Source organism: Apus apus, chromosome 10 (genome assembly GCF_020740795.1).
Source record: "Apus apus isolate bApuApu2 chromosome 10, bApuApu2.pri.cur, whole genome shotgun sequence".
In the NCBI taxonomy this organism is placed as follows: Eukaryota; Metazoa; Chordata; class Aves; order Apodiformes; family Apodidae; genus Apus; species Apus apus.
Genome location: NC_067291.1, coordinates 21,423,907 through 21,443,669, shown reverse-complemented (window position 1 = coordinate 21,443,669; position 19,763 = coordinate 21,423,907). Strand labels below are relative to the sequence as shown.

The 19,763-nt window shown below is 67.8% G+C and overlaps 3 protein-coding genes across 4 annotated transcripts; 1 reads left to right on the top strand and 2 right to left on the bottom strand.

Annotated features, from left to right (window-relative positions):
- Positions 1–2: 2 nt before the first annotated feature.
- On the bottom strand, positions 3–2,796 carry GDPGP1 (GDP-D-glucose phosphorylase 1). The gene has a single exon (XM_051628844.1). The coding sequence runs from the start codon at positions 2,787–2,789 to the stop codon at positions 1,647–1,649; it is 1,143 nt and encodes a 380-aa protein (XP_051484804.1). The 5' UTR covers positions 2,790–2,796; the 3' UTR covers positions 3–1,646.
- Positions 2,797–2,863: 67 nt separating this feature from the next.
- On the top strand, positions 2,864–5,636 carry CIB1 (calcium and integrin binding 1). Its single transcript, XM_051628848.1, has 7 exons — positions 2,864–2,960; positions 3,042–3,076; positions 3,594–3,696; positions 3,952–4,105; positions 4,369–4,487; positions 4,564–4,652; positions 4,911–5,636. The coding sequence occupies exons 1-7, from the start codon at positions 2,910–2,912 to the stop codon at positions 4,930–4,932; spliced, it is 573 nt and encodes a 190-aa protein (XP_051484808.1). The 5' UTR covers positions 2,864–2,909; the 3' UTR covers positions 4,933–5,636.
- Positions 5,637–6,733: 1,097 nt separating this feature from the next.
- On the bottom strand, positions 6,734–17,777 carry SEMA4B (semaphorin 4B). Of its 2 annotated transcripts, none has more exons than XM_051628832.1 (15): positions 17,734–17,777; positions 13,688–13,880; positions 11,234–11,394; positions 10,951–11,013; positions 10,743–10,841; positions 10,558–10,669; positions 10,308–10,424; positions 10,047–10,204; positions 9,403–9,584; positions 9,167–9,317; positions 8,838–9,048; positions 8,635–8,750; positions 8,322–8,485; positions 8,152–8,246; positions 6,734–8,031 (listed from the first exon to the last, which is right to left on the bottom strand). In XM_051628832.1, the coding sequence occupies exons 2-15, from the start codon at positions 13,788–13,790 to the stop codon at positions 7,256–7,258; spliced, it is 2,508 nt and encodes an 835-aa protein (XP_051484792.1). In that variant the 5' UTR covers positions 13,791–13,880; positions 17,734–17,777; the 3' UTR covers positions 6,734–7,255. The 2 variants fall into 2 exon arrangements, with proteins under 2 accessions (XP_051484792.1, XP_051484791.1); XM_051628831.1 differs by lacking the exon at positions 17,734–17,777 and adding an exon at positions 15,173–15,250.
- Between the last annotated feature and the right edge of the window lie 1,986 nt (positions 17,778–19,763).

Below are 19,763 nucleotides of genomic sequence, written 5' to 3'. Positions count from 1 at the left end.
GAGGGAGCAGGGACAGAGGGCGGGACAAAGCTCCCCAGGCTGCAGTTTGCCTCCCAGAGACACGTGGTGTTGGAGGGACCTTCAGGAGGTGTCAGAAACAGAAGCTCTACCTGGTTAAACTAGCCTCAGGTGTACTGGGAGCTACCAGCCCCACAACTTCACACACCTTGGGGTGCCAGAGCACCCCCCTGAGCTTCAGCAGGCTGGAATCCCCCATGGGTCAGACCCCACACAGGCAGATTCAAATCTTCTGAAGGTACAAGTGTCATCTTCGGAATCAAAAGTCATTTGGCAGCAGAACACACATAAGCAAGAACGGGAGCAGGAGGTTGCTGCTGGGATGGCTCATTAGTGCCAGCTCTGAATTTGGGCTGGGGAGGGGATGGAGGCCCATGCACAGGAGGAGCTGCTGTGAAGTGGTTCCTGTGGTGCCATGCCAGCTCCTGGCAGGATTCCCATCTGCCCCCGGCACCAAACCCCCGAGCAGGAAACACACAGTGCCTGTCCCTCTGGGTAAAATCTGCATTCCTTGCTCAGCCAACCAGGCCGGGACCTTCAACACGGCTGCACTGCTAGAATAGTCTTTAGCATGTTGGCTAATAACATCCACCAAGTGCCAGGAGTCTGTTAAGATCCAGCTTGTGGCAGCAAAGAGGAGCAGAACAGGAGAGGGGATCAGCTCCCTGGAGTATCTCACTGGAGACAGACAGCACAGGGAGAGGTTCCAGGAATGATCCTGCCTGTTGAGCAGCTGCAAGCCCTCGCCTCAGCCTCCCAAGCACAGGTACCTGTGTGCTGCCACCACCCCTAACTAACCCCTTCTCCCCTGTTTTAGGTGCACGGGCAATGCAGGCTCAGGGGGGCAAGGGCTGGCGCTGCTGTAGTGCACCCACTGCCCCGTTAAACCAGAGGGGACCTCAGCGACAAGGGTGACAAACCCCCTACTTTTCACAGGGTCCCCGTCACTCCCAACCTATAAGTTTGTAAGAGGAGGAGAGGAAAGGGGCCGTGCAGGGGGGATTGGTACCGGCACTCCTCCCCGGCTGCGGGCGGGGGAAGGGACACCCTGCAGCGCCCCGGACTTACCGCTCTCGTACTTGCAGGTGGTCAGGTTGATGGAAGGGGCACTGGAATTGAGAGAGACCACAGAACAGCCGCTCAGTGGGCGGCCGGGACTGTCCAGGGCAGGTGGGAGACAACGTGTCACGGAGCTAACGGGCAAATCTGACCTGGAGCCACCACGGGCTCAGCACGGGGTGGGAGGGGCTCTGAGCGTGGGCCCGGCCCGGGACACATCACGCTGGGTATTACTGGGACGACTGGAGGAAAGGAGCGTTTATTGTCTAGTTCACGGGGGCTCTGGGAAGCTGCTGGGGCTGAGGAGCAGAGGGCCCGGCCGCGCTCCCCGCGCTGCGGGCCCTGCCGGGGGCTACGCCTGCTCGGCCGCCCAGGGCCCACCGCCCACCTGCGCTTCCTCCGCCTCTTCCGCGGCTCGGGGGCGGGGGGCTGGCCTGGGGGAGGCCCCGGGGGGGTCCCCGGGACCGCCACCCCCGCGCCGCCGCCCGCCGCCATCGCGCCCGCCGCCGGGGGCCACGCCGTTGCCATGGCGACGCGGCCGGGGGGCGGGGCCAGAGCGGCCGGGGCGCTCACGTGGGCAGCAGCTGCGCGGCCCCCGCGCCGCGCGGCGCCCCCTGTCGGGCAGCGGCGGGAGCGGCGCCCTCGGGCACCAGCAGCCGCGCCAGGGCCCGGCCCAGCCGCAGCAGCTCCGGCTCCGGCAGCAGCGGCTCGCAGATGTTGCGCAGCGCCTCGGCCTCCGTCATCTCCCGGTACAGCGGCTCCGAGGGGAGCGGCAGGTAGCCGGCCAGCTCGCAGAGCGCCACGTTAAAGGCCGTGCTCGCCTTGGCGCCGAAGCTGGGCCTCCGTGCCCACAGCAGCACCCGCAGCCCCCGCCTGCCCCCGGGCCCCGCCGGCGGGTCCCCCCGTGTGGCGAAGAGGTTGCAAGCCAGGCCAGCCTCGGCCACGTGCTCTGCCGCCCGGCACATGTCCCGGGCCAGCGCCTCCAGCTCGGCGGGGCCGGCGGCGTAGAAGAGGAAGGCGGGTGCCGGGACGTCGCGCAGGAGGCTGAAGCAGTGCGGCGGGCACAGGGGCTGGGCGGGCACCGACTCCACCAGCAGCGGCCGGGGCAGGTAGAGGCCGTGGAAGTGCAGGTGGTTGACAGAGGCGTAGCCCCCCAGCCCGTTGAAGCCCACACGGAAGCCAGGGTGGGTGCTGAGCAGCAGGGCCTCCAGCGCCCCGCGCAGCCCCGCAGCGGTGAGAGCCTGCGGCAGCCCCCGCGCCGGCTCCGGCAGCAGCAGGACGTGTCCCCGCTCCAGCGGGCTGGCGTTGATGGCCACCAGCAGCGGGTCGGGGGCCGCATGGCAGCCATCCCCGGCCCGGCGCAGGCAGAACAGCACCTCGTCGGGGTGGATGCGGGTGAAGTTGAAGTCCTGAGGGTTGAAGGGCTGGCGGAGGCTGCAGACCGGCTGCGGCGGGCGGCGCTGGGTGCCGCGCTGGGCGTTCAGCTGGGCCACCAGCCCCATGGGGCCGGGCAGCAGGCGGGTGGGCAGCGCGCCCAACCGGTACCGGAACAGGCCCCGCTCCATCCGGTCGCTCCAGCCGGCCAGCAGCGCCTGGTCGAAGCGGGAGAGCATGGAGCCCGGTTCGTGCCCCCAGCCCGCGGCCTCGGGAACGAGCTCCTGCTCCCCGTAGAGCAGCTCCTCGGGGCGCGGGGCCTCGCCTGCCGCCGCCATGGCGGGAGGGGCGGGGCCGCGGGAGCAAGGCTGGGCGGGGGGCGGGGCCAGCGCCAGGGGGGCGGGGCGTTGCCATGGCAGCGGGTGAGTGACGGGCGCGGCGGAAGCGGCGCGGGCGCCATGGGGGGCTCGGCCAGCCTGCTGCGGCGGGAGGCTCTGAGCGAGTACCAGGTACCGGGACGGTTAACGGGGGGACAGGGCCGCGGGGGCCGCGGCCGGGGTGCCCGGGGCTGATCATGGCTCTTCCCGCAGGAGCTGACGTTCCTGAGCAAGCAGGAGATCCTGCTGTGAGTACCGCCGTGGGGCAGGGAGCGAACACCTGGCCAGGACAGGGGTGCTGGCCTCGGGCCAGCGCGCTCCCCTCGCTCCCCACGAGGGTCGCAGTCTCTGCTGTGGGGCCATGGAGGACCCTGGCCTTGCCCTTCCCTCCCTCGGCGCCAAGAGGGAGGCAGCAGCCGCCGATCTCCAGCCGGGCTGTTCCCCGCTGGCCCGGCCTCGGGGGCAAAGGTCTGGGGGTGCCGCCCTGCAGGGCGATGGCTCCTGGAGGCAGCTCCTTCCCTTCTCGGTCCCAGCCGTCGGAGTGGGCAGACACCAGGACTAGCTGCTGTCCTCTGCTGCTGGACACTGGGGCCCCAGGAGCTGGTGTGGGACCACCCGGGCTGGCACAGCTGGCAGGGAGCTGTGGGAAAGGGGCTGACGGCCTCTGTGCAGCGCTGGGAAGAGCTGCCTGAGCTGGCCGTGCCCGCAGGGCTGCCCCCCGCCCTGCTCCCCCCACACAGCCGCTCTTGTTCTTGCCTCTTCAAGTGCCTACAAGAGGTTCCGTGAACTGCTGCCAAAGGAGGAGAGGGAGAATGCCTGCTCCGCGCGCGTTCCCAAGAGCCAGATCCTGACGTTGCCTGAGCTGCGGGTACGGAGCCTGGCAGGCAGCCGGGGCTCCCGGGGTCCGGGCGAGTTTGGGCAGGACCCCGTTTACCCACCACGGTGCCAGGGTTCTGCCCTCGCTGTGCTGCCCCAACAGTCACCCCAGGGAGGCTGTTCACTTCCCACACTGCAGCTCTGCCAGCACCTTCCTGATCCCTGCCATGCCGCAGAGGATCCCAGTGATCCCAGCTGTGCTGGGATGGGGACAGTCCCATTGTTTGTGACAGACCTGTGTTGGCAGGCAAACCCCTTCCAGCACCGGATCTGCCGAGTGTTCTCCACCTCGGAGGACGGGGATGACAGCATGTCCTTCGAAGACTTCCTCGACATGCTGAGCGTCTTCAGTGACTCCGCCACCTCGGACATCAAATCCCACTACGCCTTCCGCATCTTTGGTGAGGCTGGGGGCGGGTGCTGGGGTCCCCCACCTTGGTGGGGGTGGGCAGGGATGACTCCTTATTCCCCAGTGCTGGCAGTGTTCTTGGAGCATCGCCAGGCATGGTGGCTGTAGGAGCTCCCTGTGGAACTGCCAGGCACCCAGGGGTGCAGCGTGGAGCCTGCCAGGGCCTTGGGGTGCCCAGGCCCAGTGGAGCTGAGTGCTTGGGACTCTCTGGGGTCACTGCAGCCCTGTTGAAACGTAACTTCCCTCTCCCCACAGACTTTGATGATGATGGGACTCTGGACAGAAAGGACCTGGAGAAACTGGTGAACTGTCTGACTGGGCAAGGCGAGGACTCCCGGTTAAGCAACGCAGAGATGGAGCAGCTGATCCAAAATGTGAGGACTGTCAGGCAGAGCCATGGGCTGCTGCACATCACCCTGAGTTCACCACTTGCCTTTTCCTTCCCTCCAGATCCTGGAGGAGTCTGACATCGACAAGGATGGCACCATCAACCTCTCCGAGTTCCAGCACGTTGTCTCCCGCTCTCCAGACTTTGCCAGGTAGGGTGGTCTCCAGTGGCACATTTTGTCTGGGGGTCTCGCCCTCCCCAGTTGCTGTGCTGGCGCAGGGCAGAGCTCTGGGTGGCCATGAGCCAAGGCTTCCCTGGACAAGGGCTCCCATAGCAGCATGGGATGCAGTTCCCTCTGCAGAGAGCTTTCCCGTGCAGGGCAGTGCTGCTTCCCCGCAGCACTGGGCGCTTGCTAACCCCTTGCATGTGATCCAGTGAGGAGGAGCAGAACCTGTTGTGTCTCTTGCAGCTCCTTCAAGATCATCCTGTGAGAGCCCTGGAGCCCTCTGGGAAAACTGCTCTGGCTGCTGCAGCTTGTCGTGGTCTCAGGCATTTCCTCTTCCAGCAGCACAGCAGAGCTCCCCACTCCACATCAGCACAGCCATGCCACAGTGCCTTGGGCAGGACCTGCCCCCTGCCCTCCACAGAGGTGGGCCCTGGGCAGCTGGCCTGCAGCCCCTCTGTTCTCCCAGGATTGGATTTTAACTCCTTATGCAATCCAAGGGCAGCACCCAGCACAGCCCCTCTCTGCCCTCAGCTCCAATTCATGCCTTCCACTAGCAGGCAGGGACCTGCCTTCCCCCTGTCCTGCTCTCTCCAGGGGCCTCCCTGCTGCAACCTGGATCCCTTTCTCTAAGCAATAACCCAAATGTGGATCCTTTTATCCAAGCAATAATCCAAACTTGGATCAGTTTCTCCAAGCAGTAACCCAGTGGATCCATTTCTCCAAGCAATAACCCAAACCTGGATCCATTTCTCCAAGCAATAACTCAGTGGTGCCCTGGCTGTGCCATCCTGGTGTCCCCCCCCACAGCTGCACAGGACACCTCCCTCCTGCCCGCAGCCGCCTTGGTGCCTGCTCCCCTTCTTCCCTTCCCTCTGCCCCTCCTTGGCTCCAGCTCAGCAGCTGCTCTGCTGGCCTTGGCCTCTTCCCCCCCTGCTCCTGCGAGGACACAAATAAAGGGCTCTGGTTTCACCCTCTGCTCTGTGCTGCCTTTGTCTGGCTGTGGGGACCCAGGGGCTGCTCCAGCGTGGGACTGGTGCGGTCAGGGTGCTGGGGACACGGCCTCCTGCCAGCGCAGCTCTAGAGGACAGGTCCCACGTCCTGCTGGGTGACAGCCCTTTCCGTGGGCCACCTCCCTCTGCCGAGCCCGGGGCCCGTTCTCAGCGTCCCTGCACAAAGAGCTGTGCTCAGGCGCCAGCGGCACAAAGGGAAATCCAGGGCAGGCAAGCGGATACCTTTGCCGGGGGCAGCGCCGGGGCCCTTTGTGTCTGTTCATCCACCGGGCTCGGCCCTGGCCCGCGGCCAGCAGTGGCCAACGGCCCGGCCGGGGCTTTGCCATGAGCCCCTGACCAGCAGCAGTGCCTGGGGATCCAGTGTGGTGTCCGGGGGATCCGGTCCTGTCCTAGGGGGGTCCGGTGCGATGCTGGGGGTCCAGTGCAGGGCCAGAAGGGTCCAGTGTGGTGCGCCCAGAGGCTGGTGTGGTACTGGGGGGCTCTGGTGCAGTGCCAGGGGTCCAGCTCACCCCATGGGAGCCCTGGCCTGTCTCCGCGGTTTCTCACGTTCCCCTCTGGCCCTCCCAGCCCAGTGCCCCACGGTGCTGATGGTATCTGCACACCATGGCCTGCGGCCCTGGGGCCATGTCTGCTGGCATGGCACCAGCCAGTGCCTCCGGTGGCTTTTTTGATGTCCCAGAACAGGCTGGGCAGGAAGCTGAGCGCACTGGTCCAGCCGGGAGCCAGGCAGTGCCGGTCCCCGGGGGGGAGCCAGCCCTGACAGGCCGGCTCGGTGCACAGCTCACCGCCCCCCGGCCCTGCACTGCCGGCACTTCCCAGGCACGAGGGCTCCAGACAGGTCCCAGCCATCACCGAGTCAGGTCCTACCAGCAAAGCAGCTGTGCAGGATGGGGACAAGGACGCGCCTGCACCCCAGGCTGGCAGCACAACACTGTGGTCCTGGGGAAAGGGCTTCAAGGAGCAGATTTTCCACCGAACCCAGAACGAGCTGGACACAGTTCCTCTCCGTAGGGCCCCCAGGACAGTCCTTAAGGGGGTGTACACAGCACACACGCCTCCAAAGGAGACACCTGGACTTTATATAAAAACCACAGACTTTTCTGCACACGCACATGGGGACACAGGGGCTGCCCAGCCTGGCACAGGGCTGGTGCTGCTCCCCACTCCCTCCTGGAGACACGATTCACATTTTCAACGTATGAAAAGACGAACCACGCACAGACACACAGCACACCCGCGGGGGCACGGCTCGGCCCCGCAGCCGGACGTCACAGTGAGTGGGGCGCGGGGGCTGCGGCTGCCCCCTCCTGCCCTCTGCATAGAGCCAGGCACCGCGTCCATTCCTGCAGCGGGGACGCCAGGCGGGGGGAACAGTCCCGCTCGTCCCTGGAAGGCACGCAGCACCGCTCGCACCCGGAGCGACCAAGGTGACAGCCGGGAGCCCCAGCAGAGCCCACCCCCGCCGCAGGCTCCGGGCATGCACACACAGACAACATGGACCCCGGCCGCAGCACCAAGGTCCGGCAAGGCTCAGCAGAGCAGAGGCAGTGGCAGGTGAGGGCTCGGCTCTTGTCCCCGTCACACCACTGAGTCCTGGATCTCAGAGCCCAGGCGCACCCGGGGTCTTTGGCAGGCAGGAGACACCTCCACAAAGCTGTCCCGGACGTGGAGGGGCCTCTTCTCCGATTCAGAGAAGGCACGTGGGGGACCTGGGGGCTCATGCACGGGGGTGCTGACAATGTAGTTGTCCTGCAGGGCCTGGTAGCCCTTGTGCTCCGGCGCGGCACTGGGCAGGCTGCTGCCGTTCAGGGGCAGGCTCTCCACCGGCTTGCGGGGGGGCTTCTGGTGCCGGCCAGGGTCTCCGGGCTCCAGCAAGGCTTTCATGCCGTCGCGGTGCCGGTGCAGGAGGAAGAAGGCCAGCACCAGGACAGCAGTGACAAAGAGCACACACATCACCAGGAACTCGGTCCAGTAGGTCTTGCCGTCCAGCCGTGCTGCTGCGCTGCCCACCGCCGAGGTGCTCCGGGAGGTGCTGACGGTCTCCAGGGCATCTCGGCCACTGGCCACCTTCCTGCCGGGGTCCGGTGGCCCACGGACCGGCTCCTCCACACCCACGCAGTAGCTGGCCATCAGCTTGCGGAAGCCTTCCTCCAGCGACCAGCACTCGTAGGTGCCAGCCCGCTCAGGGCTGCCCACCAGGATAAGGGCCCCGTCAGGCAGCACCAGGTAGGAGGCATTGACAGGCGCCCCGTCGTGCAGCCAGCGCCGCGACGCCAGGTTGGAGAGCAGCCGGCACGGCAGCGGCCGCACCGCGTTGGGTGGCAGCTGGATCCGCTGGCACGGGGCGCCCGAGGCTGCAGGGAGACAACCCCATGGAGGGACATCAGCAAGGCTGGGGGGACCCTGGGGACAGCAGGAAGCCCCTGGGATGCCCTGGGCTGGCAGTGTCCCCAGCCCCTGGGGCAGGAGCTCACCTGGGGGCAGGAGGATGCGGGGACGGGGCTGGGAGGTGTTGGGCAGCTGGCAGAGCCGCTCCGTGTCAGCGTCCTCAATGTCCTGCGCCCAGAGCCTGCAGACAGAGAGGGGTCAGGGAAGCAGGGGGTGGTGGGGTGCAGGGGGAAGGAAAGGGGGGGCCAGCACTTACTGGGGGTGCGCCGGGGGGTGGGGGGTGACCCTGTGGCAGGTGCCCCGGCTCCACGCACAGAAGGGGTCCCGCGCCAGCACGCACTCGCCGCAGCTGCGGTACAGGCTGCAGTTGGCAAAGGGCACCTGAGCCACTGCTGTGTAGGTGGCTGCATAGACCAGACCCTGCAGGAGAGGACATGGGCATCAGTGGGCAGCCTCAGCAGGGGTATTGGCTTCTGCATCCCCCTGCCCACCAGCAGGACCTGCCCCTTGGGGGCTGAGCCCACAGCATCCCCTCCCCTCGCCCCAGCATGCCCATGTCGGGCTCCTGCCTTGTCCTGGTCCAGCAGCAGGTGGAGAACGGGCTGGCCAGCGGGGAAGAGGCGGATCTCCTCGATGATGTGCACACCGTGATCCACACGCACAGCCTTGTGCAACCGGCCATCATCTGCGAACACAAGGGTGATGCTGAGCCGGGCTGGGGCAGGCAGTGTGCCAGCACCCACACCCCAGCACCCACACCCCCAGAACCCACCTGTGCCCAGGAAGAGGACATCGTAGGTGCCGTGGAGGCCCTGGGTGCGGTGGACGCCGATCTGCTGGTAGCGTAGGTGGCTCTGCAGCAGCAGCGGCTGGCTGCGCACCGGGCTGTCCATCAGGAAGTGGTCCTTGATGAAGTTCAGCACCCGGTCCGGCATCTGCAGGGACGAGTTGATCTTCAGGTGCCGCGTGTGGCTGGTGATGCACTGGGGAGAGAGGAGAGGGCTTGGCACGGGGCACCAGGTGGGCAAGTGGTGGCCGGTGTCCACCAGGAGCAGGAGACAGGAGGGGCTGCCTCACGTCCTGCAGCCGGGAGGGACGTACCGTGCCCGGGCGGGGCTCCGGCACGGGGCCGGTGTCCGTGTACCACTGCTGCGTCTCGCGGTTCACCTCCTTGTAGAGCCCGGTGAAGGCTCGCTGCACGCTGCGCATGGGGAAGGCGCAGACAGCCGAGCTGCCCAGGCCACCCTTGTTCCTGTCAGAGGAGAGACAAAGCCCATGGCAGGGTCTGCCCAGCCCCCTGTGCCCCCTGAGGACCCCAGACCCTGCCCACCACTCACCACTGTGAGGTGAAGACCCCGTAGAAGACGGTCTCCCTCCAGTGCAGCTGCCCTGGGGTGAGTACAAAGACATCCTGCAGCACGTTGAAGGGGAAGCCATCCTCGGGGTGGGAGCAGAGCAGCTGTGCCTTTAGGAAGGTGGTCCAGCGCCGCTGCAGCACGCGCTCCCCGCCCTGGTCCCCCTGTACACCACAGTGTGTCAGGGCATGATGCCACAGCCGTGGGGAGCCCTCTGGGGACAGGAGGGCCAGCAAGGGTCTGTCTGTCCATGCAGCAGTGCCAAGACCCCAGTGGAGCAGTCCCAGTGTCAGGGAGGCACAAGCGATGGATGTCCAGGGAAGGCAAATGGGACACAAGAAGATGGGGCTGGTGTCCCCTGTGGTTGAGGGGCAGAAGAGATGGGATGGGGTCGCTGCCACCAGAGGGGCCAGTGGGAGCAGTGGGCTTGAGCTGCAGCCCTGAGCTGGGCACTCTGGAGCCATAACTGCCCCAGAGGGGCCTTCCACGAGCGCTGGTCCCCTCCTGGGGTGCCCAGGAACTGGGTACAGGGATGTGCAGGGTGGTCCCACATCCTCCCTGCCCCAGTGGCGAGTGATACCCTGGGCACAGCTCCCCCGCACGCCCCCCCACTGCCCCACACCCACCTTGCAGACACGGGCGATACGGGACACGATGGTGTTCTCAAAATAGTCAAACTCCTTGCCGGTCTCGCTGAAGAAGAAGTAGACCTTGTCGTCGTCGCCCTCAGGGTTGCCAGCGGGCAAGCTCTCCTGCAGGTAGGCTGAGCCCACGAAGACAGGGTCTGGGGACACAGGGACCCTCAGCACAGCCCCACCGCCAGGGCTGGCCCCATTCCCATGGGGTATGGAGACCCTGGCCAGCTGTGCCAGCCCCAGACCCCTCACCCTGCAACCAGCTGAGGGAGTTCTCAGTCTTGAGGGCGATGCGGCTCTCCTGGCTGCGGGAGATGGTGGGCTCATTGCCCTGGAAGTTGCTGACGGTCCCGGCGTACAGCTCACCATCTGCCAAAGAGATGCTCCCGCTGGGACCGGCACACGCACGGCACACGCTGGGCTCTGTTTGGCATGGCCCCAGCTCAGCCTGGCTGAGCAGCCAGCGCTGCAGCGGGTGGGGGTCCAGGGCAGGGGTCCTTACCGACCATGACGGCCGTGGACCGGTACTCGGGGTCGAAGGGGCAGCGACCCTTCCCATCTTCCAGCAGCACCTTCCCCGAGCCATCCCGCTCCAGGCTGAAGTGCTGCACGTTCTGCAACGGGACCAGGATGTGAGCTGGCAGCCCCCCAGTACCAGGGACCCCCCCAGGAGCTCCCCATGCTCACGATATAGGTGCAGGCCGGGCTGAAGGCGCAGGTCCCGCAGGCGTATAGGTGGGTGCTGTTCAGCCGCAGCAGCATCTTGATGTAGTTGTGACAGTCCCTCTGTGGGGGCAAGAGGACATGGCTCAGCCTTCCTGCCCGCATGCAGCCTGACACGGGCACTACCTTCCCCTGCCACAGCCCCCAGCCCCCTGCCAGCAGCTGAGCTTACCTGGGGGTCCTTGCCCTTGAACACACATTGCCTCTTCTTCTCCTCATCAGCACCCCAGGGTAGCTGCCAAGAGGGGACAGTCACTGGGAGCCCCCTGACACCACTGGTCCCCACACACCACCCCAGCATCAGTGCCCTCCCCACCGCAGTGGGACTGAGCACACACTGCCCGTGGCAGCTGCCAACCCCAAATGCTGCTGGGGAGGGGACCCCCTCCCTTCCTGAGGGCAGCACAGCCCCAGCTCCAGGGGATCCACAGTCCTGGACCTGTGGGCGGGCTCACCCTGCGCACCGGTGCTCCGGGCTGGAAGTGGCTGGTGTTGACAGCGAGGAGCAGCTCGCGGGCCCCCAGGTAGAGCGTGTTGCCATCCGGGCTGAGCAGCAGCGCCGTGTAGTTGGAGACACCGGGCACCTCGAACCGCCGCACCACCCGCTCGGACGAGTCTGAGGAGGGAGAGCCATGGGCATCAGCCACGGGCACCGCCTGACCCCAGAGCCCCCCTGCCTGCCCAGTGCCGCCAGTGCCGGATCCGGCTCTGCCCACACGGTCGGACACAGGCAGCACCGCACGGCTGTGAACTGTTTGTGGCTGCGAAAGAGCCCGAGGGCGGCACCTGCGCTGCTGCAGCACGAGCCAGCACCTCGACCCGGCCACGGGGACAGCCCCGGGTCCTGCCGCAGCCGCCCTGCCCAGCACGGGGCACCTCAGCCAGGTCTGCACTCACTCGCCCACCCGCAGTCCCCGTGGGACCCCTCGAGTTCACGGCAGGGAGGGACAGGTACCGGGACCGGGTGCCCACCCCAGCCCCCGCGGCCGCCCGTGCTGGACACCGGGGCAGAGGTGCCGGCTGAGTCACGGGCTGCCTGCCCTGTCCCGCGGGGGTGGCCGGGCCCCGGAAGCCCTTTCCTCTCCCGCAGCCGCCCTGAATCAGACGGGCCCGGCTGTGTCAGCGGGACACGTCGGGCTGAGTCACGCTGCCAACTCCCTGACCCCCTCGCCCTGGGGACAACCCCGACCTTTCCCCACCCCCTGCCGGGATGGCCCCAGGGCTCCTGCCAGCCCAGCTCAGTGCAAACCGCCGCTAGGGCTAGAGGTGCTGTGGGGCTGGACCCTGCTCCTCTCCCCCTCCCCTGTCACTCCACGAGCCCCCAGATGCCACTGGGTGTGGTGGCACCTCCCCAGTCCCAGGGGACTCAGCTGGCCCCTGGACCAGCACCTGTCCCAGCTCTCCTGCAGCAACACAGAGGGGGAAACGTCGCCACCCCCGGGAGGGGTCCTGTGTCCCAGTGCCAGGACAATGCCAAGCACGGCCATAGCAGCAGAGAACAGGGGGGCCCTGCAGAGCTGTCCCGGCCTGAGGAGCCATGGGAGCCAGTGCTGGCTGCCAGGGACCTGTCAGGACAAGACCTGCTTCTTCCAGACAAACCTGCTGGAGGCTCAACCAGCACTCCCAGGGGAGCAGCCTGCCAGCTCCTCCCGCCCAGCCGTAAGCCCCATGCGCCAGTGCCCCCCACCTGGCTGCCTCCAGAAGTGCTGGGGTCCCAGTGGAGACCCCTGCGTGCTGCCTGTGAGCTGTGGCCCTGCAGCCAGAGTATCTGCTGCCGGCAGGCAGAGCTCAGCCAGGACTGGTCCACGCAGGCAAGGCCGGGCAGCACAGCTCGACGCCGTGTGGCACAATGCCGAGCCAGGCTGCCCTGCTGGCTCCTGGGGCTCCCACCCAGCTCGGTGGGTCCCAGATGTACTGGTGCCACCACAGCCACAGTCAGTGATCACAGGAGCATGTGGCGGGGCCACGTCCACACTGAAGAACCATGAAGAACCACCCAGCTGCCCGTGCTGCGCTGCCAGCACTGGCCTGGCCCAAGCCGCTGCACCCTCCCGAGCCGCCCAGCTGGCGGCCAGCACAGGACGGCCTCCACTGGCCACCAGCAGCTGGATTTAGCCACCAGCCCAGACACACGTGGGCAGCTCCCACCACACCATAGCCCCAGTGCTGGACAATGCAGCTGGGCCCAGCAGCTGCTGGTGCTGAGCCTGAGCTGCCCCAGAACCAGCCCTGCTGCCTCCCTGCCCCACACCAGCTCCTGGGGGGCTCTACAGGGGCCAGGCTCCCATGTGCAAAAGGCTCTACTGCCCCAGCCCCTGAGCAGCCCTGAGCCCTGCAGGAGCCACACTGCTGGGGGGCTGAAGCAGGCGCCAGGGCAGCCTAGGGCTGCCCACAGCACAGTCTCCACGTCCTGGGGTAGCACAGCCGCTCCTGACCCTACACCCCACTACCCCATGTTCCCCTGTGCCCCCAGGCAGCACAGCCACCCACCCCAGCCCCTGTGCCCCACTGTCCCCCACATGTCCCTGGGGAGCACAGTCATTCTGGCCCGTGCCCCACTGCCAGGTGACCCCGAGGAGCATGGCCACCCACCACAGCCACTGCTGCTGTGCCCCACTGCCTGGTGCCCCCCATGGCGTGCAGCCACCCACCCCAGCCCCTGCAACCCGCTGCCCTGTGTACCCCCATCTCTCTGTGTTCCATGGCCACCTCCTCCAGCCCCCCCGGGTGAGACACAAGCTCAGGGCCGGTGGGGCGGGTGCTATGCAGCCTCAGCACCGCCGGTATCACACGGCGTTCCCACGCGGGGCGACCCAGTCCCGCGGCGTGGGGAGCTGTGGGGAGCCCGGGGGGTGCTCAGCCGTTCTGGGGGAGGGGACCCGCCGCAGCCCCGCGAGGCGGACACTCACCGTAGGGTAGGCTGACCCGCGGCACGGGCTCCGGGGCCGCCGAGAGCAGAACCGCCGCCAGCACCGAGTGCGCCAGGACGGGCAGCGCCGGTCGCGCCGCCATCCCGGGCCGGGCGGGCCGGGCCAAGCCGAGCCGGGGAGAGCCGCGCCGGGCCTCCGCCGCCTCCCGCCGAGCCGCCCGGGCGCTGCAGACCTGCGGGGAGAGACGGGCTGAGCGGCGGGGCCCGGCCCCGGGGGCTGCCCACCGCCCCCGCCCCGCCGTACCCAGCCCCGCCGCCCGGTACCGTTCGGGCTGCACCGAGCCCCGGGCGGGGCGGGCTGCTCGGAAGAGGAGGCGGCCGGTTCCCCGCCGGCACCGCCCCCGCCCCGCCCCTCCCCGCGGACCCGCTCCCGGGGCACGGCGGTGCTTCAACCTCCCCCTCCGTGCCCTGCCCGGGGCTACCGGCTGTGCCCCCCCTTGCCCAGCCGCGCCAGCAGCAGACGGGCGCGGGGCGGAGGGGCCGGTGCTTTGTGCCAGGGGGGTTTCCCCACACCCACATCTGTGTCCCTGCAGCAGGGAGGCCTGGAGGGTCTGTCCAGAGGTGTCTGTCTGGGGGTGTCGGTTCAGGGATAGCTGTCCCGGGAATGCCTGTCCTGGGGACAGCTCGGCCCCAAAGCTGTTGCCAGAGCCCACGGCTCCCAGTTCTGCTCCCACGGCCCCTCGGCTCAAGCCCTGCTCCATCTCTCCTCTCTGCAGTGGCTTTCCCGGCTGTCCAGCCGGGTGCCGGCTGCGGGCTGGGGGCTCTGCTGGGGGCCGTGGCCCCTGTCCTGGCACAGCACGATGCTCCCTGCCCTCCCCAGATGCGGCACAGCCGGGCAGCCTGTGCCAGCCCGCCCCAAGGGTCAACACTCGCTGGCTCCAGTGTCCACACAGGACAGCACCCAGAGGCACGGGAATGGTCCCTGCCTGTCCCAACACCCTGTCCCCAGGGATCTGGGATGAGCACAGTCCTGGCAGAGCTGCAGAGTGGGCAGGGTGGTGTGGACACAGCGTCGGGCAAACAGTACTGGGCAGGACCCTCTACCTGGGCCCATGGTGGGCTCTGCAACCCAGCCAGGGGACAGGGGGGACTCATACACCCCGGCACAAGCACATGCAGACCCCAGAGAATTGCCAGCTCGTCCAGCGGTCGCCATGGCAACACGTTATTAATGACAGCTGCTTATTTTGCCATGGCAACGAGGGGAAGGGTCTCTCCTCCAGCAGGCAGCGATCCTGAGCTAGGACCACCTCACTACTGCCCTCCCCATGTGGAGCAGAGCCCCAGGCTATCCTGCCTAGCCAGCCCTGGCCCCAGTGCCTTGGCCATCACCACCCCACTGGTGGGGCCCCCCGTGAGCCCCCCACCCAGGACAAGGGCACCCCATGCTCCCAGGATGCCTGCACCCACACTCCCAGGCTCTGCCCACTCGGCATGGCAGGAGAGTGCCACTCATGGGCCATACCTGGTGCCCAGGGGCTGGTGGCAGTGCCCCTGCCTTGCTCCGGGCTCAGCTCCCTTCCTGCTCCACGGCCGACGTCCCTTCCTGGGCCAGGGACAGCCCCGCCAGCTCCACCCCACCTTATCAGCAAGCACCCTTTGCCCGGGAAGTGCCACAGACAGGACAGGGTGCTCAACGTCACGGAGCCCAGCACGTCACCCCACGTGGGGTGGGAGCAGACACCTGGCCCTGCAGCCACGGCCCCACGGTACCCCAGGAGTTCCCGGGGGGCTCTAGGGACCCACCACAGCCTGCACGGCGGGAGTGTTGTGTCAACACCCCGGTGTGATGGCGTGGTGTGATGGCATGAATCTCCCCCCACATGGGGAGGGCAGGCAGCGAGGGCAGCAGGGAGACAGGCAGGACAGGAAGGGAGGACAAGCAAGGGGGCAGGCAGGGGGGCAGGCAGGGGGGCAGGCAGGGGGGCAGGCAGGAGCCCAGGAAGGGCAGTAGCAGGCAGGAGCCAGGCCAGAGCCTGCGCCTTTAAGTGCGTCGCTCCCCACGGCTGCTGGCAGCCCGGCTGTTTACCACTAACTCCCGTTCGTTCCTCCTCTCCTCGCCTGCCCACGCAGGCTGCCAGCGCGGGCAGCGCCGGGGGCACGGCAGCACCCTGTCCCGGTGCCTGCCCTGCGTGGCTCGGCAGGCACCAGCACGCACCAGCCCGGCCCGCCCGCCCGCCGTGGGGAAACCGCTCGGGGTGCCGGGCGCGGGCAGCACCAAAACCTGTGGCCTGGGGTCAGCGGGCAGGCGGGGCGGCAGCTCCTGCACCCCATTCCCACGCCAGCGCCCTCCGCCCTGCTCCCTCCTCCCCGGGAAGTCGGGCACGGAGCCGGGTGCTGCTGCGAGGAGCAGGGCTGGGGCTGCTGCTGCCTGTGGGCTCACGCCTTGCTCCCGCAGCCTGCCCCAGCGCAGGCAGCAGCGCAGGCAGCAGCACAGGCAGTGCAGCCACGTTCCCTGCTCAGAGCTGCTCTGGCTCACACACAGCCCACGTACCCGGGCTCTCCCCTCCAACACACGTCTCCTCGGTCTCACCCACCCGCCCCCGGCTCAGCACCCTCCCACAGCCTGCTAGACAGTGCCGGGACCGCCAAGCCCCCCAGCCGCGCAGAGCATGAGCTCACACACACACACCTGCAGCCCCGCGGCTGCCCCCCGGCCCAGCTGCTCAGTGATGGCCACGTGTCCCCTCGGAGCGTGTCCCCCCGGAGCCAGGCTGCACCACAGGCACGGCCGCGGCCGGCGTGGCAGGGACGTGGTGCGGACACGCCGGCTCTGCTTGGCTGCACCCTGGCAGAGGAGAGGCCCCGCTCAGGATGAGGGGAAGACGCAGGGGCTGGGGGTGGAGGGCAAAGCTCAGTGCTGGCCCCACTTTAGGGCCTGTGGAGCTCCCCACAGGGACGCCAGGGCATCCTCCCCATCCTGTGGGCACTGGCTGTGCCACCCTGAACAAGCCAAGGGCTTCCCACGGGCTGCAGCCCCTCCACACAAAGCCTGGCTGCCCTGGTGCCCCCTGGCCAGCTCTGACCCCACTGCCAGGACACCCCAGTGCCTGTCCCATGCATGCAGCCAGCCCCACAGCCCTTGGACCCAGCTTGTGAGGGACCACAAAAACACACCCATCCCATCGCTGCCCTGCCCTGGGTTTGGCCCTGAGGAATACAGGCTGTCCCCACAGCGCAGCTCCCCCCTCAGTGTCAGTGCCTGCCTGCATCTGCACACCGCCTGTACCCAAACACTGCCTGCACCCACATACTGCCTGCACCCAAATGCTTCCCAAGAACCTGCAGCCCCCACTGCTTCTCGGGCACTTGGAGGGCAGGAACTGGGGGGTTCTGGACCAGGGATGCATGACCCCTTCCCTGGGACATGCAGCACGCCTGGGACACACATCCCAGATGCCACCTGCAAGGACCCAGGGCATATTCACACGCGTGGGACATGCAGTGCACACGCGTGCCCCATACCTGACCCTGCGTGTGCACACAGGCCTCCCCAACATTCTCAGGCTCCGAGTGCACTCCCGCCCCCCGCCAGGGCCCGGCGTGACGCACCCCCATAAACGTAAACACAGGCAGGAGCTCAGGGCTGTACACACCCCCGGGGGCAAACACGCCTGGGAACACCCCACGGGAACAGCCCGACGCCACAGCGCCCACCCACCCGAGAGGGCTGCACCCTGTGTCCGCACACACACACGCCCACACGTGCACACACACATGCATGCGCGCACACACACACACACTCCCATGCACACACGTGCACGCACACACACGCACCCCCCGGCTTCTCCACCACCCCCCGCGCACACTTCCCTGGCGGACCCCCTTGCACACACACACCCTTGCACACACACACAAACACACACACACCCGCACACCCCATGCACACACCCCATACCCGCTGCAGGCAGCTGCCCTGCACAGCCCCTCGCACACGCTGCCCCCGCCGCCTCCCCGTGCCCAGAGCCTCCCGCCCCGGCCCCCCCGTGGTCGGTGCCCCCCGCCCCGACGCCCCCCGCCCCTCACCGTTCGGAGGCGGCGGGACCCGCCGGCAGTGGGGGCGGCTCTGAGCTCCGGGCGGCTCCGACTGCTCCGCCCGCCGCGGGCAACAAAGGGAAGGGCCGCCCCTCCCGGCCGCCCCCGCCGCTGCGCTCCGCCACCGGCACCGTGGGTCGGGGGGCTTGGGGGAGGACAGTTGGCCTTGGCTCTGGGTCTCAGTCCCAGTTCTGGGGTGCGGGAGCGGGGGGGGCTGGCTCAATGTCAGGAGAAGGGGGTCCCGATGGGGGGTGTCCGGATGGGCTGTCCCCACTGGGGTGATGCTGGCCCTGGCCCATTCCCGACCCGGTGCCCCCCACACCAGCCCGGCGTGTGCTGTCCTGTCACCCCCCATAAAGCTGAGCCCCAGCGTGGGGCCGCAGTGAGTGTGGCTTTGTGGGGCCCTTCCTAGGTGAGACCCCCCCGGGTGGGCTGCAGGGCAGCTGCGGGGACACCCCGCGTGGCTGCACGTGGCTCCAGGCGTTACGGGGGGTGCTGGTGGGGACACCCCGGCTCCAGGCATTTTGGGGCGGCTCATGGCTCTGGGAACCCTGCAGTGACACAAGGCTCCATGCGGTTTGGGGTAGCGGCTCCAGGCATCCCCGCGGTGATATGCTCTGAGCTGGAGGCTCCTGGCTGGGTGACAGCAGTGCCAGAGCCTGCAGGGAACCAGGGTGGGAGCTGTCCCCCTTGGGTGTGGAAGGAGCCCCTGGGCCTGGCAGGGGTGGGCAGGGCAGGAAGAAGTGGCTGTGCCCTGGGCACAGAGGGGTGAGCAGGGTGGGGGGCCAGACAGGGGTCCCAGGGACAGCCAGCAATGGCTCTGCAGCCCTTTCCCTGGAGCATCCTTCCTGCCTGTGCCATTTTGATCCCTCCTTCTGTCCTCAAGCACTGCTGTCTGCCTGCCTGGGCCACCGAGCCCCCCAGAAGCCCCTGGCTGCTCTGCCTTGGCACCATGTCCCCAGAGCAGCTGTGTCACCTTGCCCTGTGCGGCACAGGCAGCGCTGGCCTGTGCAGAGGCTCCGTCGCAGGCAGCTGCCTGCTCCCTGCACCCCTGGCACAGAGGGGGTGTGGTGTGGCTGCTGGTGGTGGCTGTGCCCCTGACCCCTCGTGTGTCTCAGCCCTGGCCCACAGCACTGCCCCGCAGCCCCTGGGAGCCAGAGAGCTGTGAAGGGGGGGAGGGGAGTCTGCAGCCCCCACCCTGCAGGCCAACAGCTCAGAGCGGTGCCAGAGTCTGTGGGCTTGCTCATGGAAACACTGTGCATGGCCCCACCAGGTACATGGCTCCTGCAGCCACCCACCCGGTGTCCCCTTAATCGCTATGGGGCTGCCCGCGTGGACAGACACCCCCCCCTGCCCCGCTCAGGTCCCTGCTTCTTGTCTGCCTGGGCTCTCGGTGCCCCAAACATGCTGGAGCAGGAGCCCTGCTGGGACACATTGCTCTGTGGAGGTCGGCCCCAGGCCTGCCAGCCCCCTAGGACTCCCTTGGAGCCAGCACGCTCTCGGGGAGCTGGTTTGGCAGCAGCTCGGGGTGTGTGGACTGGGCTCGGGCCAGGCAGCTGGTTCCTGAGCCGGAGCCACATGGCCGCTCTCGTCTGGGGGGAGAACAGCTGCCGCGCTGGCGTGACCTCGTCCCTGCAAGAGCCACGGTCACTGGGCAGCTCTGACCGCAGGGCCAGGGCGAGGGCAGCCCCCCCTGGGGGTAACACCGCCCACTGCTCTGCTGTGGGGCAGCCCCGGCAGTGCCAGCTCTTCGGGGTGACATGGCAGGGGGACAGCAGGGACGCTCAGGACCCCCTGCTCTGCTCCCCAGCAGTGGCTGCCATCCTCCCCACGACTCCTGCTCTGGTTAATGTTAAAGCCAGGCAGACGTCAGCACACCCGGCCCTGTTCCCCCCCAGCCCCTCTGCTGGGAGCTGCCAGCTCCAGCAGGGCTGTTTTTCCTCCCGGAGAGGGATCTGCCCGTCCCCTGTGGCTAAAAAAAGCCATCGGCTTGGCCGGTGAAGAGGGACAGAAAAACCTCG